This window comes from Macaca nemestrina, chromosome 5, assembly GCF_043159975.1.
Source record: "Macaca nemestrina isolate mMacNem1 chromosome 5, mMacNem.hap1, whole genome shotgun sequence".
Lineage (NCBI taxonomy): Eukaryota > Metazoa > Chordata > Mammalia > Primates > Cercopithecidae > Macaca > Macaca nemestrina.
In genome coordinates, this window is record NC_092129.1 from 115492924 (window position 1) to 115509119 (window position 16196).

The following is a 16196-nucleotide window of genomic DNA, read 5'->3' on the forward strand; positions in this document are numbered from 1 at the left end:
CTTAATTTTTGTGTATAAATCAGAATAATCTGAGAACTTTAAAAATCTCTTTCTATATATACATGCTCAGACCTCTTACCCCAAATATTATGACTCAATCTGGCTGAGGCAGAAGAATATTTTAAGAACCAGTACTCACTGGTAAACCTGTATCATCCCCAGATTTTTCTGGATATTTTACTGGTACATGAAATCTCAATTTTGGAAACCACTGACTTAGCTGAAGGCAATCAGCATCTGGTAAGTTTAAGAAGTTTCCATTACCCTGTTACTCATTTAACTAATATTGTCCTTATTTCCTAGATAAACTCATAAAACTTGGCTTCTGTCTGGAAGTTAATGGAGAAGAAATGAGGGACTGATGAAAAAAGGGTTTTGACCTCAATTATTCCATACTTCTAACACAAAACTACCACTGGAGAATCTGTATCAGGGATGTCTAGTCTATAAAACAGCAGAACAGCACAATCATTCGGGAACTATAGGTCTTTCTGGCCAAGGGTATATTATGTTCATTTCTCCATTTCGGAGAGTCACCAAATAGGCACTTTTTGTATTACAGAAACCAGACAACAAAATAGACACTCAATCTTTTTTTTTTTTTTTTTTTTTTTTTTTTTTTTTGAGACGGAGTCTGGCTGTGTCGCCCAGGCTGGAGTGCAGTGGCCGGATCTCAGCTCACTGCAAGCTCCGCCTCCGGGGTTTATGCCATTCTCCTGCCTCAGCCTCCCGAGTAGCTGGGACTACAGGCACCCGCCAACTCGCCCGGCTAGCTTTTTGTATTTTTTAGTAGAGACGGGGTTTCACCGTGTTAGCCAGGATGGTCTCGATCTCCTGACCTCGTGATCCACCCGTCTCGGCCTCCCAAAGTGCTGGGATTACAGGCTTGAGCCACCGCGCCGGGCCGACACTCAATCCTTTAGCACTATCTATGATTATACATATATACATATATATACACATACACACACATACACACACACACACACACACACATATATTTAGCAGCAGATACTATTATGTTTCATTACTTACGCTTGTATTTGAGGTTTTGGTGAACTTTCATACCAAGAAATTGAAGAAGTGAAGTTGTAAGAAGTACTGCTTGGCTGCTTTGTAATGGCATCAAATTTACTTTTGGAAGAATATTTAACATTACAAGGAGACTCTCGTGGTGCAGATGGGAAGGACAAACAACCAGAAGTACAGACAGTAGGCATATTTATACCATCTCTCAGATAGTCATTGTTTATTTTTTCGGATTTTGTAAGTCTTTCTTCCATTAGTTCATCTCTGCTTGTATAGTGAGCATTTATTCTTCCATCCAAAGCTGAATAATCTGTTTCTTCATAGTACCCATTTTGAACCATTTGTTGATCCTGCTCTTCCTCCTCATCCTCTTTACCCTGTTCCTGTTGAAGATTACTAATTTCTTTTTCAGAAGTTTCCTTCTGAGGGCTAAGTGCATTGCTGTAGCTGACAGCACATGTGTCAGAAATATCCGTACTGCTTTGAGAACCAAAATAATTTTCCACAAGCCCTTGCTTTACTATATCATTACTGGCTGAAAAAGGATCACTTGTACCCAGATGAGTTTCACTTTCAACTGTATGGATTTCTGAATACATTTGTTTGAAATTTAATACATCACTACTTTTTTTCACAGTTCTATCTTCACTAACATCTGTATTAGTAGAAATGGAACCTGAAATGACACAAGGAGTGCCTAAACAAATCAGTTTTGAATTTAATGTAATTGCTGTCCCTGTAGAGTTATTAGATTTATCAGGACTCTGGAAGCCTTTACACATAGTATCCAAGTTAGGTTTGGAGCTGCAACTACTTTTCACATCACTGGAAGTATCTTCATCTGAAAAAACAAATTGTAAAGGGTCTTTAATGCTTGAATTTAAGGAATGTATTGCTACAGTTTCATTGTCCAAGTTCCCTGAAAACACAACACTCTGCTGTTGCAAAATGATACTTGACTTTTTAGTATCATCACATTTTGGCAAATCAGTCGTTCCTAGATTTAATACAGTTTTGCTATCATTTAGATGGCATTCAGGTACAACAGATTTCTTAGAATTTTCATCAGGTGACAGTTCATCATCAGAAGGTAGAGAGTTTATGGATGTCAAAGATGACTGTATTTCACTTATAGCACTTGTACTCTCAGTACAATGATTTCCTAATGAAAATTTTACATTATAATCAGGTTTCATCAAAAGCTGAGGAAATAATCTTTCACTATTGTAAGGACCTTGCCCTTGCACAGTTTCAAAGACTAAATCAGTGTTTGGATGTGTCGCAAAAGAACTTGGTTCACTTTCAACACCTGAATCTGAAAATCTAGATGAGGCATATGCGGCATTAATATCTGGTAACTTAATTGTATCTCCACTTACTACAACATGATATTCTTTTGTAGAAGGGGCAGGTAGATTACTTCTTAATTTAGTTAATGATTCTCCAATAGAAAGACACTTTGCTTCTTGCAAAGCTTCCTTTTCAAATGTTATTTCTATAGATTTAGATTTACCATTCGATTCTGACTCAAAGTTGGGTAGTAAATTATCCACAAGTATTTCTTCTTGCCGAAGCTCTGTCCAAGGTCCTAGTTTGACAGTTATTTTCTCTTCACTGAAAGGATCTTTATTACTGGGCTTTATTTCAATTGTTCTAACTCCCAAAGATGGGGATGTTTGATGATCATGGCAATCGTCTGATGACCTTCTGGATGCCAGATTGTGTTCCATTTGTATAATTTCACTATCGTCCTGGGAGATATCAAGTTTACCTGAAATGGACAAATTTGCACAAAGATTTAGGTTGCCAGAGTTCAAAGGATCAAACTGGTCTGGTTGCATATTTTCAATATCTGGAGACTTTTGTTCAGTTCTCTCTGTATTAGTTGGCAAACAGCTAGCTTCCTTTTGACTTATCTGTCTCATGTAGGTCTTTGGGTCAAAATTATATCCACATATTGTGGGATCCAGACCTTCCTTCTGACTATGTGAAGGATTGCCTTCAAAGCATTTAGTGAGATCATTTGATGCTGTACTTTTCAAACATTTGTAGCCTACCAAAACCACAGAATCCTTAGAGTTCTGTTTTATTAATTTTTTTGTGTTTTCAGATTTCATTGTTTTCATAAGCTTAGTAACCTTAACCTTGGATTTATTTGATTCTTCATTCTTTCCTTTTAGAGATTTTGTTAGCTGCTTTTCACCTTCTGTATACCAAATACTGGAGGCACCAGCAGGTCTGACTTTCAACTCTGGGCTAGAAAGTCCTGCTACAGAGCTTTCTTCAGTCTCATATTTATCCATTTTACTGGACTCTGATCTCTGAAGATTCTGAATTCCCATCCAGGGTGCATCTAAGTCTTTTATCCAAAGAAAAAAAGATTCAGGTTTAAAACAAAGTGTGAAAACTCATATGATTCTTTTTCTAACTATAACTTTCTAATATCCTCAAACATAAATAAAACCAGAGAGGGAAAAAATTATTCCATATTAGGGAATGATTTTATGTATATTAGGAAGAATATACTGAAAACTATACACATAGCTTGTATATTTTAGTTAGATTACACTTACCTTCAGTAACTGAATCTAAATACCTATCTTCAAAGATTATAGGTAATGAATTGAGATCTCCATCTAATTCACTACATTCAATAGGTAAGGGTGGAAGAGAACTGCAGAAGGAAGTATTTTTGATAGCGGTGCACATCTGTAGATGACTCTGAGCACTGAAAAATATTTCTTAAGTCAGATTGTAATTTTAAGAAATTATACCCAACTCTCCTTTATAGACTCTACCCTTTCCCCTTCCCTCCTCCATTCCTATCCCCCATCTGTAAGACATAATCTTCTTATGAAAGAGCTGCTTGGTCAGCGATAAAAACTGGTAAAATGAAAATGATGGTTTGTTGGCAATAAATTATTGACTTATTAAATTACAGACTGCTAATTATTTACGTAATTTCCATTATATTCTTCTATACTTTCTTATTTCAAAGTGAGTTTCCACGCTTAATGTCTCAACTTCTTAATCTGCTGCAAATCACATATAAGAGAAATACCAAAAGCTTAACTGCCTAGTAATTATTTGATGCTAGTGCTGGGAGAAAGACGCGTTTCATTTCTACTGTTTCTACTTAACATATATTGACAAATAAAATTAACAGCTATTTAAAACAAGATGTATAATTTTCTAATACAAAACAATTAAAACAGAAAACCCTGTCTTATGGAAAATTTCAAACAAATCAAAAAATAGTATAAAATACCCCACATACATACCTCTGAACTTCAACAATTAACATGTGCCCTTTTTATCAGCACTCACTACCTACCTTGATACTCTATTTTAATTATTTATAGGATTTTTTTTGTGGTATAATTTATATGCATTAAAATATAAATCTTAGCTGTATGATTTTGACAAATGGATATATGATACAGAACATTTCCATCTACTCAGATGGTTCCCTCATGTCTTCCCAATCCAGCCCAAGTCAATGCCAAGAAAACCACTGTCCTGTCTTTTTTTCATCTTAGTTTTGCCTATTCTATAACTTCATATAAGTAGTATCATACAGTATTCAATTTTTAATGTCTAGCTTTTTTTGCTCAGCATAACGTCCTCTAAATATTCTTTAATGCCAAAGGAAACTAGGACTAAATCTACTCAGTAGGAGAGAGAGAAGGCATTTGTTCTGGATATTTTAATTGTAAATCATTTACAATTACAGAAGACAATATCTATGAAAATCTGTAATAAAAAAGGATGAACATAAGAAATTATGACCTGTGAAAATACAGACAGAATATGGCCAAATGGAAGGCTAGAGCCAAAGCTGTAAGAGACTACCAAGATTATGGTAGATCTGATAAAAAGGGAAGGAGGAATACAGTGCATTATGCTTCTTTATATGTAAAGTATGGGACTTTTGTGAAGTAACTCATAAGATGAAACCTACTTTGATTAAAGATGGGATTTCTGAAATTCGAATTCTCCTAATTTCTTATATTAATACTGTATATTCTGTCACTGATAAATTCTGAGACAGGTATCTTATGTAAAAGGAAATAAAATCATTTTAATTTTGGATTTATACTACTCACTGAAGTTCCTGGTATGCAATGGCAGCTTCTCTTGGATGCTCAAAACAAAAGAATGCCTCAGAAAATCTGCGTACCTAAAAAATTCCAAAAGAGAATATTAACAATGTGAGATATTTAAAAAGTCAATCCGGCATCTTATGGTCAGGAGAGAAACAGCCTCCATTAGGCCCTCCATAATCACCTGTCAGAATTAAACTTCCCTTCTCCCTCTTCAGTGTTGCCAAAGCAATGTATTTTTGTACTGCATGAAATAAAATAAATCTGGAAAGCATATATAAATACAAGCTATTATGATTACCACCATAGCCTTTACCACCTTGTTTCTTAAAATAATTATATACATGAATTGTGTCCCCTCCTGAAGTGTAATGTTCTTTAGAATAGAAGCTGTGGGCCAGGCGTGGTGGCTCACACTTGTAATCCCAGCAGTTTGAGAGGCTGAGGCGGATGGATTACCTGAGGTCAAGAGTTCGAGACCAGCCTGGCCAACACAGTGAAACCCCGTCTCTACTAAAAACACAAAACTTAGTGGGGCATGGTGGCAGGAGCCTGTAATCCCAGCTACTCGGGAGGCTGAGGCAGGAGAATCACTTGAACCCAGGAGGCAGGGGTTGCAGTGAGCCGAGATGGCGCCACTGCACTCTAGGCTGGGCGACAAGAGTGAAACTCCGTCTCAAAAAAAAAAAAAAAAAAAGGTTATATTTTGATGACCTTTGCGTCCCCCCAAAACATGCAGCTTGGCATACTACAGAATCAAGTGCTTGGTAAATACATGTCGAATCTAGCTGAACATTTCTTCCATTGTATTTGTATTTTAACCCTTTCATTTTCAATTATGAAAGGAAAGCTTTGTCAGCTACTGCAGCAAAATAGGCAACAGTTAGGAGCTGGAAAAGATGTCTTATTTGGACAGTACAGAGAGGAGAAATCATATTACATCTACAATTATTTTCTAAACAAAGTAAGATCTAGGATTCTTTGGTTTTAAATGTCCAACAAATCAGAGACCTATTTTACTTATCATCGATATCTGGCCAGATGAATTTCTGACTTACTAAACTTGCTTCCCTAAGCAGATAAACCTGGGTCTTCAGACAAACAAGTCAATGAGGGAAGTGGGGAAAGAAGATATCAATGAGAAGGATGCGTTCTGTATCTTTACTTTCATATGTGGTCCAAATATTTCTCTCTTTCCTCTCCAACATTAAAGGAAAGATGAGAAAAAATAACAGCCTGTCTGGCTATTAAGATGATTTCCTTTGGGGCTATAAAGCATGAAAAAAACACATCTTTAAGTTATCTGGATTCCTGCAGTTGCAGCTGGACCTAAGAAACTGGCGCTAGCTGCTTTTCCTTCTCTCTCTACCTTCTTTAAGTCCCACAATAACGATCATTTCTTGACAGTACTCTACCTCATAGTCTCTATACTGAAAACTTTATTCTCATTCTTTGAATTAAACTACATAAAAACTCAATGTCAAATTGAATGATGAAGAAAAAACAAAAATGCTAGATGATATTATCTTCATTTAATAGGTGAGGAAACAAAGACACAAACAGGTTAATTATTTGGCCAAGATAACATAGCTAGTAGGCGATAAACCTGTGATTCAAAGATTTGAGAAACTCCAAATCTTGTACTCCAAACCACTTATCTTTTCCTTTCTAAATTAAGACTCCTTGTTATCAGAAATCTTTCCTTTCCTGTATGCACCCAAATGCAGTTCTTTCTAAATTCACTCTCAGCATAATTATCATGCTGTAGCTATTACAAGTAAGGGTATTAACTGTAGTGTGTGGCCATAACTAAGGTATGACTGCCACCTGATGGCAATACAGCTTATTTTCAGGCAAAAGTTTGACATAGAAAAAAAATTTTAAATTTACAAATTTAAACTTCAAATACGGGGAATATATATATTTCTGCTTTGTATATGCATGTATTTTGGCATGCATTTTTTATGTTTATAAAAAATGAATTTTGTGTGCCCAATTAAAAAAGAAACTCATTTGGCAACATCAATTATTCAAAAGCTAGGAGGAAGAAAACAGTCAAGCATTCAAAATAAGTATTTGTTAATGCTTCACAGTTAAATACTCCTGTATCTGTGTTCACTATAATAATGCTGTTCAAATTGCTAACAGTATTTATATTACAATTCTATACATGTGCATTCAGATTAGTTTCTAATTTTGAGTGCAGGGTTTATATCTGATAGATTATCTAATACCTATGCTACCTTGAAAAAAATAAGCACCTTGCAAATGTTTACTGTGCAAATGTTTTTTACGTCCTTGCACTAACTCATAGCAAAATACCATACAATTGTTTCATTACAAAGCTGATTTATACTTACTAGCTGATACAACTGCACTTGGTTTCAGTTATTTGCTTTCCCAATCCACACCACATTAAAAGAGCAAATTAGACAAAGAAAAATGAAGAATTAGTGGTAAGTACACAGGCAGTTACAAGAAATGAGAACGTGGTGAAAAAATATCCGTCCTTAAAAAAATAAAAGCCTAGAATTCCCCTCTAAAAGATCACACAAAATAAATAAAAAATTAATACTTGAGATTTTTTAATGGATATTCCAATATCCTGGCATTTTTAATAACATGGAATACCAGTATATTAAAGTTGAGCACATTAAATAAAATTCATGACAACTAAATCATTATCAAAGGGCTAAAGTATGTTTGGTATAGGCATACCTTGGAGATATTATGGGTTAGGGTCCAGACCACCACAATAAGGTGAATATTGCAATAAAGCAAGTCACATGAATTTTTTCAGTTTCCCAGTGTGTATAAAAGTTATGTTTATGCTATACTGTCGTCTATTAAGTGTGTAACAGCATTATACCTTTTTTAAAAAAGCCAATGTGTATACTTTAAAAATATTTTATTGTTAAAAATGCTAATGATCATCTGAGCCTTTGACTGGTTTTGCTGCTGGGTGGTCTTGCTTTGATATTGATAGCTGCTCATCAGGGTGGTTGTGGTGGCTATGGCAATTTCTTAAATTACAACAATGAAGTTTGCTGCATCAATTGACTCTCCCTTTCACAAAAGATTTCTCTCTAGCATGTGATGCAGTTTAACAGCATTTTACCCAGAGTAGAACTTCAAAATTGAGTCAATCCTCTTGAACCCTGCCACTGCTTTTTCAACTAAGTTTGTGTAATATTCCAAATCTTTTGTTGTCATTTCAACAATGTTCACAGCATCTTCACCAGTAGATTCTATTTCAAGAAACCACTTTCTCTGTTCACCCATAAGAAGCAACTCTTCATCTATTCAAGTTTGATTATGAGATTGCAGCCATTCAGTCACATCTTCAGGCTCCACTTCTAATTCTAGTTCTCTTGCTATTTCCACCACATCTGCAGTTATTTTTCTCCATTCGTCTTGACCCCCTCACAGTTACCTATGAGGGTTAGAATCAACCTCTTCCAAACTTCTGTTCCTGTTGATATTTTGACCTCCTTCCTTGCATCATGAATGTTCTTAATGGCATCTACAATGGTGATTTTTTTCCAGAAGTTTTCCTTTTGCCCAGATCCACCAGAGGAATCACCATCTAGGGCAGCCATCGCCTTACAAAATGTATTTAAGTAATAAGGCTTGAAAGTCAAAATGACTCATGGATCACATGGGCTGAAGAATAGATCGCTGTGTTAGTCTGCATGGAAACATCATTAATCTCCTTGTATATCTCCATGAGAGATCTTGGCTGAGTAGGTGCAATATTAATGAGCAACAATATTTTGAAAGGAATCTTCTTATTCCTGAACTGTAGGTCTCAACAGTGGGCTTAAAATATTTAGTAAACCATGCTGTAAACAGATGTGGTGTAATCCAGGCCTTGTTGTTAATACAGCAGAATAGATTCAGCATAATTCTCAAGGGTTCTAGAATTTAGGAATGGTAAATGAGTATTGGTTTCAACCTCAAGGAACCGGTTACATTAGCTCCTAACAAGAGAGCCAGCCTGCCCTTTAAAGTCATGCACTGACTTCACTTTTCCAGCTATGAAAGCCCTAGATGGCATTTTCTTCTACTAGGCTGTTTTATATCCATTGAAAATCTTTTGTTTAGTGCAGCCACCTTCATCTTCTGGAGAACGTGCTGTAGCTTTTCCATCAGAACCTGCTGCCTTACCTCACACTTTTATGTTATGGAGACTTCTTGCCTTAAACCTCAACAACCAATCTCTGCTAGTTTCAAATTTGTCTTCTGTAGCTTCCTTACCTCTCAGCCTTCATAGAATTGAAAAGAGTTAGGACCCCGCTCTGGATTAGGCTTTGGCTTAAGGCATTGTTGTGGCTGGGTTGATCTTCTATCCAGACCACTCAACCCTTTTCCACATCACTACTAAGACTGTTTCACTTTCTTATCATTCAATTAGAGAAGCATTTCAATTTCCTTCAATAACTTTTCCTTTGCATTCACAAATTGGCTAACTGTTTAGTGCAAGAGACCTAGCTTGCAGTCTATCCTGGCTTTCAACATGCCTTCCTCCCTAAGCTTAATCATCTCGAGCTTTTGATTTAAACTGAGAAACTTGCAACTTTTCCTCTCACTTGAACACTTAGAGATCATTGCATATTAACAGACCTAATTTAAATATTGCTGTGGAGACCCAAGTAGAGGAAGAGAGATGAAGGGAATGCCAGTTGGTGAAACAGTCAGAACGAACACAACATGTATTAAGCTCACTGTCATATATTGACACTACTGTGGTGCTTCAAAACAATTCCAATAGTAACATCAAAGATTATGGTTAGAATATTTAAAGAAAAAAAATTACCCATTAAAGATCACACTACTGGCTGGGCACGGGGGCTCATGCTTGTAATCCCACCACTTTGGGAGGCCGAAGCAGGTGGATCACCTGAGGGGAGGAGTTAAGAGACTAGCCTGACCAACATGGTCAAATCCTGTCTCTACCAAAAATACAAAAATTAGTTGGGCATGGTGACAGGTGCCTGTAATCCCAGCTACTTGAGAGGCTGAGGCAGGAGAATCGCTTGAACCAGTTGGGGGGGCAGAGGTTAGAGTGAGCCAAGATTGTGTCATTGTACTCTAGCCTGGGTGACAAGAGTGAAACTCCATTTCAAAAAAAAAAGAAAAAAAGAAAGAAAATGATGTGCATGCCACCATGCCTGGCTAATACTTGTACTTTTCATAGAGATGGGGTTTCCCCATCTTGCCTAGGCTGGTCTTGAACTCCTGGGCTCAAGTGATCCACCCACCTCAGCCCCCAAAATGTTAGCATTATTGGCGTGGGCTACCACCCCCCACTTAGACAGATTTATTTACTGGAAGTGCTAGACATGATTTGTATATATACACATAAAAGCGACAAAATATTTTGTTTATGCTTATAGTCAAACTGGAAGTCTGCCTAAACCTTGCAAAATATAAAAGTATCAAATTATATACCATAAATAAGCAATATGTTCCCAGAAAGTACTTTTACTTTATTTAGAAAATACACATTCACATAGTTATACTCAAAGAATATCAGATCAAGTAGTTTAAGCAATAAATATCTCTTCTTAAAAATGCAAACTTCATAATGTTTTGAGTAAGTAACGCATCATTGTAAAGAGGTTCTTTAAGCGGAAAAGAATGGCTATACAAGCTATTCCTAACTTTTTCCCTCTACTAGAATATAAGTTTCACCAATGCTGTTGAGAATACTATTTTATGATATTAAAATCTCAATAAAAGCTAACAAGAATTCACTGACACTCTGGTTTCCTTACTGGGGGGTAACGGGTACACATTAGAATCTAGGATCCTGCTAATCCATATAGCAGCTTTAAAGCATAAATTTCAAAAACATGCTCCTTCCACAGGCAGATGCAACTGGACTCCAAAGAGGATAGGCCAAATTTCAGCTCCCACTGTTTCTAGCGTAGTTCTTCAGGGAATACCCTAACCCCGTTAATCACTTGGAGAACTTTTTAAAAAGTTTCCTAGGTCTGGACCTCATTCAGCACTGATCTTTTTTTAAAGTTCCCCAGGTAATTCAAATGTACAGCTGGGGCTGAAAACTTCTATTTTAATGTCAACTGAGACCACGAGAGTAGAACTTACCCTCTTCCTTCTGAAAACAACTGTAAAATTGGTTAAAATACATGAAGCAAGTTTTTCAAGCAGTGAGGAACAAGCACTAGACAGGCGAAGCATCAGGAAAATATAATGTGCAATCGAGATAAAATCAGCCAATAGACAGACACCAAGATAATTGAGATGTCTGAATAAGTAGGCAATTTTTTAAAAAGTTACTTTATTTTTTTTTTTTACAGCAGTTTTAGGTTTACAGAAAAACTGATCAGAAAGTATGAAATAGAGTTTCCATATTGCCCTTCCTCCCCCCACCACCCATCCAGCTTTCCCTGTTATTTACATCTTGTGTTACTATGGTATATTTGTTTCAACAGATGAACCAATATTAATATATCATTATTAAAGTCCATTATTTACATTAAGGTTCACTCTTGGTGTGGTACATGGGGTTTGAAAAATATATAATGACATGTATATACCATTACAGTTTCATACAGAATATTTTTACTGCCCCCCAAATCCCCTGTGCTCTACCTACCTGTCCCTCCCTGTCCCCCAGAGCCCCGACAACGCAGATCTTTTTGCTGTCACCATAGTTTTTCTTTTTCCAGAATGTCGTATAGTTGAAATCATACAGTATATGTAGATTTTTCAAGCTGGCTTCTTTCAGCCTGCATTATGCTTTCGAGGTTCCTCTATGTCTTTTCACGACTTCACTGATCATTTCTTTTTATTGCTAAATAACATTCCATTGTATGAATGGACAACAGTTTGTTTATCCAGTTACCTATTGAAGGACATCTTGGTTGCTTCCAAGTTTTGACAATTATGAATAAAGCTGCTTTATGTGGAGGTTTTTCTGTGGACATAAATTTTCAATTCATTTGGGTAAACACCAAGGGGTGTGATAGCTGGATTATATGATAAGAATATGTTCAGTTTTGTAAGAAACTACTAAAGTGTCTTCCAAAGTGGCCATCCTATTTTGTGTTCCTACCAGGAATGAATGGGAGTTCCTGTTGCTCCACATCTTGCCAACATTTGCTGTTGTCAGTGTTTTAGATCATAGCCATTCTTACAGGTATACAGTGGTTATCTTGTTTTAATTTGTAATTCTCTAATAACATATAATAATGGATATTTTATTTCCCCCATATAGAAGGCTAGAGTTGGATATTTCTCTTCCCCCCAGGTCAGTGAGGCTCTGGTAAGATAGTTTCTACTGAAGCACATTTTGTTAAGGACAGAATGATCTGGATGTATTTCAGAATGGCTACATTCCCTCCCCACCATCCGGAAGTATGTGGGGCTTTTCTGCAATTTTCATTGAAAGAACCTGGGAGGGCTCTTGGAAGTGAAAATCATGAAAGTATGGGATCCCCTAAGAACCCCCTTCACCCCTGCCAGGAGTTTTTAACTCATCTGTCCATACTGAGTCTCCAAGAATTCATCAATTATAAGTTTTCCTATTGCAGGACTGGCTACAGTGGTGATTTCTGTTCATGGGTTTTTGTTCTTTTTTTTTTTTTTTTTTTTTTTTTGAGACGGAGTCTCACTCTGTCTCCCAGCCTGGAGTGCAGTGGCCGGATCTCAGCTCACTGCAAGCTCCGCCTCCCGGGTTCCCGCCATTCTCCTGCCTCAGCCTCCCGAGTAGCTGGGACTACAGGCGCCCGCCACCTCGCCCGGCTAGTTTTTTGTATTTTTTTAGTAGAGACGGGGTTTCACCGTGTTAGCCAGGATGGTCTCGATCTCCCGACCTCGTGATCCGCCCGTCTCGGCCTCCCAAAGTGCTGGGATTACAGGCTTGAGCCACCGCGCCCGGCCGTGTTTTTGTTCTATTAAGATGGAATTCTCTGTAACTGGCTATCTAACTCACCAATTTTGGGGACAGGAATTTGCCTGTGACCTTAATTCTCTGATAAATCTAAGAAGAGTTGTTGATTTTTCAGTTCGTTCAGCTTTCTTCTGGTTAGGATGGGAGTAACAACTTCCAAAGCTCTTACATGCTGGATCAGAAACTAGAATTCTAAGCAAGCACTTTTAAACAATGATTATAAATTGCCCAGTGACTGAAAGAAGCTGGTCATAAACAGTAAACAGACAGGGCTTCTCAGCATAAAAATGGAACTATTACACATGAAGACAACCAAATGGAAATTTAAGAAGTTAAATACATAATATCTGAAATGAAATTTTACTAGATGAGATTAAGAGCAGATTAGTTGCTACAGAAAAGAGTTAATTAATTTGAAGACAGAATAACAGAAATTATTCCGTCTGAAGAGCATAGACGATAAACTGCTGAAAAACAAGAGTATCAAAATGATATAACATACATATAGTTAGAGTACCAGAGGGAGAAAAGAGGGAAAGAAATGGGGCAGAAAATATATCTGAAGATATAATAGCAAATTTCTTTAAAACTGGTAAAAATAACCTAGAGTCCCAAGGATGTCAGCAAATCCTAAGCAAGATAAATACAAAAAACCAAACAACAAAAACAACAAAACTCCAACAAGGCATATCATAGTCAAACTGCTGGAAAACAAAGACAAGGTGAAAAATCCTAAAGGCAGCCAGAGGGGAAAAATAGTATAAATAACTGAGTATAAATAATAGTATAAACTACAGAGATAGTATAAACAATAGTATAAACTACAAAGTTTAATCAGACTACAGAGGCCAGAAGATAATGGTACTTTTTAAAGTACTCAAACAGAGGGGGGAATCTGTCAATCCAAGGTTAAACAATGCTATCGACCAACTTGAGCTGACTGAGATTTATAGAATACTCTACCTAAAAAATTTAGCAAAGCAATACAGTAAAAGGTCAATATGCAAAAATCAATTATACTTCTATATCCTAGTAGCATCTATTTGGAAAATAAAATTTTAAAACCATTTATAATAGTATCAGATAATATAAAATGCTTATGAGTAAACTTAAGGCATAAAAACTACAAAAGCAGATTTTAGAGAAATTGAAGGTCTAAATAAATGGGGAGCTAAATAGAAAGCTATATCATGCTCACAAATTGTCTGAATCAATATGGTTTTATCATGCTCACAAATTGTCTGAATCAATATGGTTAAAGAGGTAATTGTCCCTAAATTGATCTATAGATTTTACTTAATGTAAACTGAAATTCCAAGAGGATTAAAAAAAATAGAGAAACTGACATGATTTAAAATTTTCTTTGGAGGAAAGGTTTTCCAATAAAAGCCAGCAAGACAAATTCTAAAAGAGCTGTTAACACTTGATTTAAAATTTATATAGAATTGCAAGAGATCTAGAATAGCCAAAACAATCTCAAAAAAGAAGAAAACCTTGGAGGACTTAGGCCATTACCTGGCTGCAAGACTTAGTATAATATTACAACAATAAAGTTAGCATGGTATTTATTAACATAGAGATGCACAACAGGCCAATGGAACAGGAAAAAAGGTGAAGAAATAGACTCATGCTTATTAGTCAATTGATTTTCAACAAAGATTTTAAGGCAATTCAATAGAGAAAGAAAAATCTTTTCAATAAATGATGCCAAAAACCTGAACAGAAAAAAAAAAAAAAGAAAAAGAATCTTGACCCGTACACCTCATACCAAATTAAAAAATTAATTCAAGATGACCCATGGTCCTAAATGTAAGATCTATAATTCCAATGCTCTCTAAAATAAATACAAAATAATATTTTTCACGACTTGGGCAAAGATTTTTTAGGACACAAAAGCACTAAACATAAAAGAAAAAAAAAGATAAATTGTACTTAGATAGTCTCATCAAAATATATCACTGAGAAAATGAAAATATAAACCTCAGACTAGGAGAATTTAATAAATATGTTTGACAATGGACCTGTAACTAGAATATATATAAATATTCTTAATAAGTCAGTAATAAAAGGCAACCTAATTTAACATTTTGCAAAACTAAAGTCATAACAAAACCCTCAATATCAGGAGTCAGCAGAGAAATGCAAAATAAAACCATAATGAAATTCCACTTTACCCCTACTATAGTAGGTAAAGACTAATGACACCAAACAATACAAGCATGTGGAAAAACTGAAACTCTCATACATTAATGTTAGGAGTTTAAAACTGTATAGCCATTTTGGGAAAAAAAATATTTTTATTAAGTTAAAGATAAATCTACCCAATGACTAAGCAATTTTACTCCTATGGATGTAAGCAATAGAAATAAAAACCTATGTTCACAAAAAAGATCTATAGAAGAATGTTCATAGCATCTTTATTCAGAATAGTCAAGAGGAACAGATAAATGAATTCTGGTATATGACACCATAAAATACTCCTCGACAATAAAGAGAAATGAACTGCAAATATATACAACAACATGGACTAATCTAAAAGAAATTATGTTGAATGAAGCAAATGAAAATTCTATTTCTAATCAAGACAGTAGTTGCTTACGGGGTGTAGGAACTGACCGAAAAGCAGCACAAAGTCATTTTGTGAAGTAATGAAATAATTTTCTTGAAGTATTGAGTAGTTTTCAAAATACGTTACAATGATAATTCAATAAGTTCATACAGCCATGCTCCACATAATGACGTTTAAGACAATGATGGATCGCATAAAGGATGATCTTTCCTAAAATTATAATACCATATTTTTACTGTACTTTTTCTATGTTTAGATAGGCTTGGATACACAAATACCACTGTGTTGCAACTGCCTACAGTATTCAGTACAGTCACATGCTATACAGGTTTGTAGTATAGGAGCAACAGGCTGTATACTGTCTAGTGTAGCAGACTATACTATCTAGCTTTGGGTAGTATACTCTATGATGTTCACACAATGATGAAATCACCTAACAATGCATTTTCCAGAAAGTATCCTAATCATTAAGTAACACAAGACTGTATAAGTGTTTATACAACCTAGATCTCCTGAATATAAAGTTTCTGGGCTTTAGTCTCTCTGAGGAATCTCAATTTTTAAAAAACATCAAATA

General features: G+C 35.8%; 1 protein-coding gene and 1 pseudogene across 13 annotated transcripts in view; both read right to left on the reverse strand.

The window, feature by feature from the left end:
- LOC105479484 (family with sequence similarity 135 member A) overlaps positions 1–16196 on the reverse strand; it is a 135071-nt gene that overhangs the window by 34027 nt on the left and 84848 nt on the right. For 7 of the 13 annotated variants that reach the window (XM_071096891.1, XM_071096892.1, XM_071096890.1 and 4 more), the window contains 3 exons: positions 5136–5209; positions 3603–3757; positions 1036–3388 (listed from right to left, as the gene is read on the reverse strand). In XM_071096891.1, the coding sequence (XP_070952992.1) occupies positions 1036–3388; positions 3603–3757; positions 5136–5209 (2582 nt within the window). The remainder of the gene's footprint in view (positions 1–1035; positions 3389–3602; positions 3758–5135; positions 5210–16196) is intronic. The other 6 variants (XM_071096897.1, XM_071096896.1, XM_071096895.1 and 3 more) reach the window with 3 other exon arrangements.
- LOC112426298 (U7 small nuclear RNA) lies at positions 14421–14475 on the reverse strand (annotated as a pseudogene).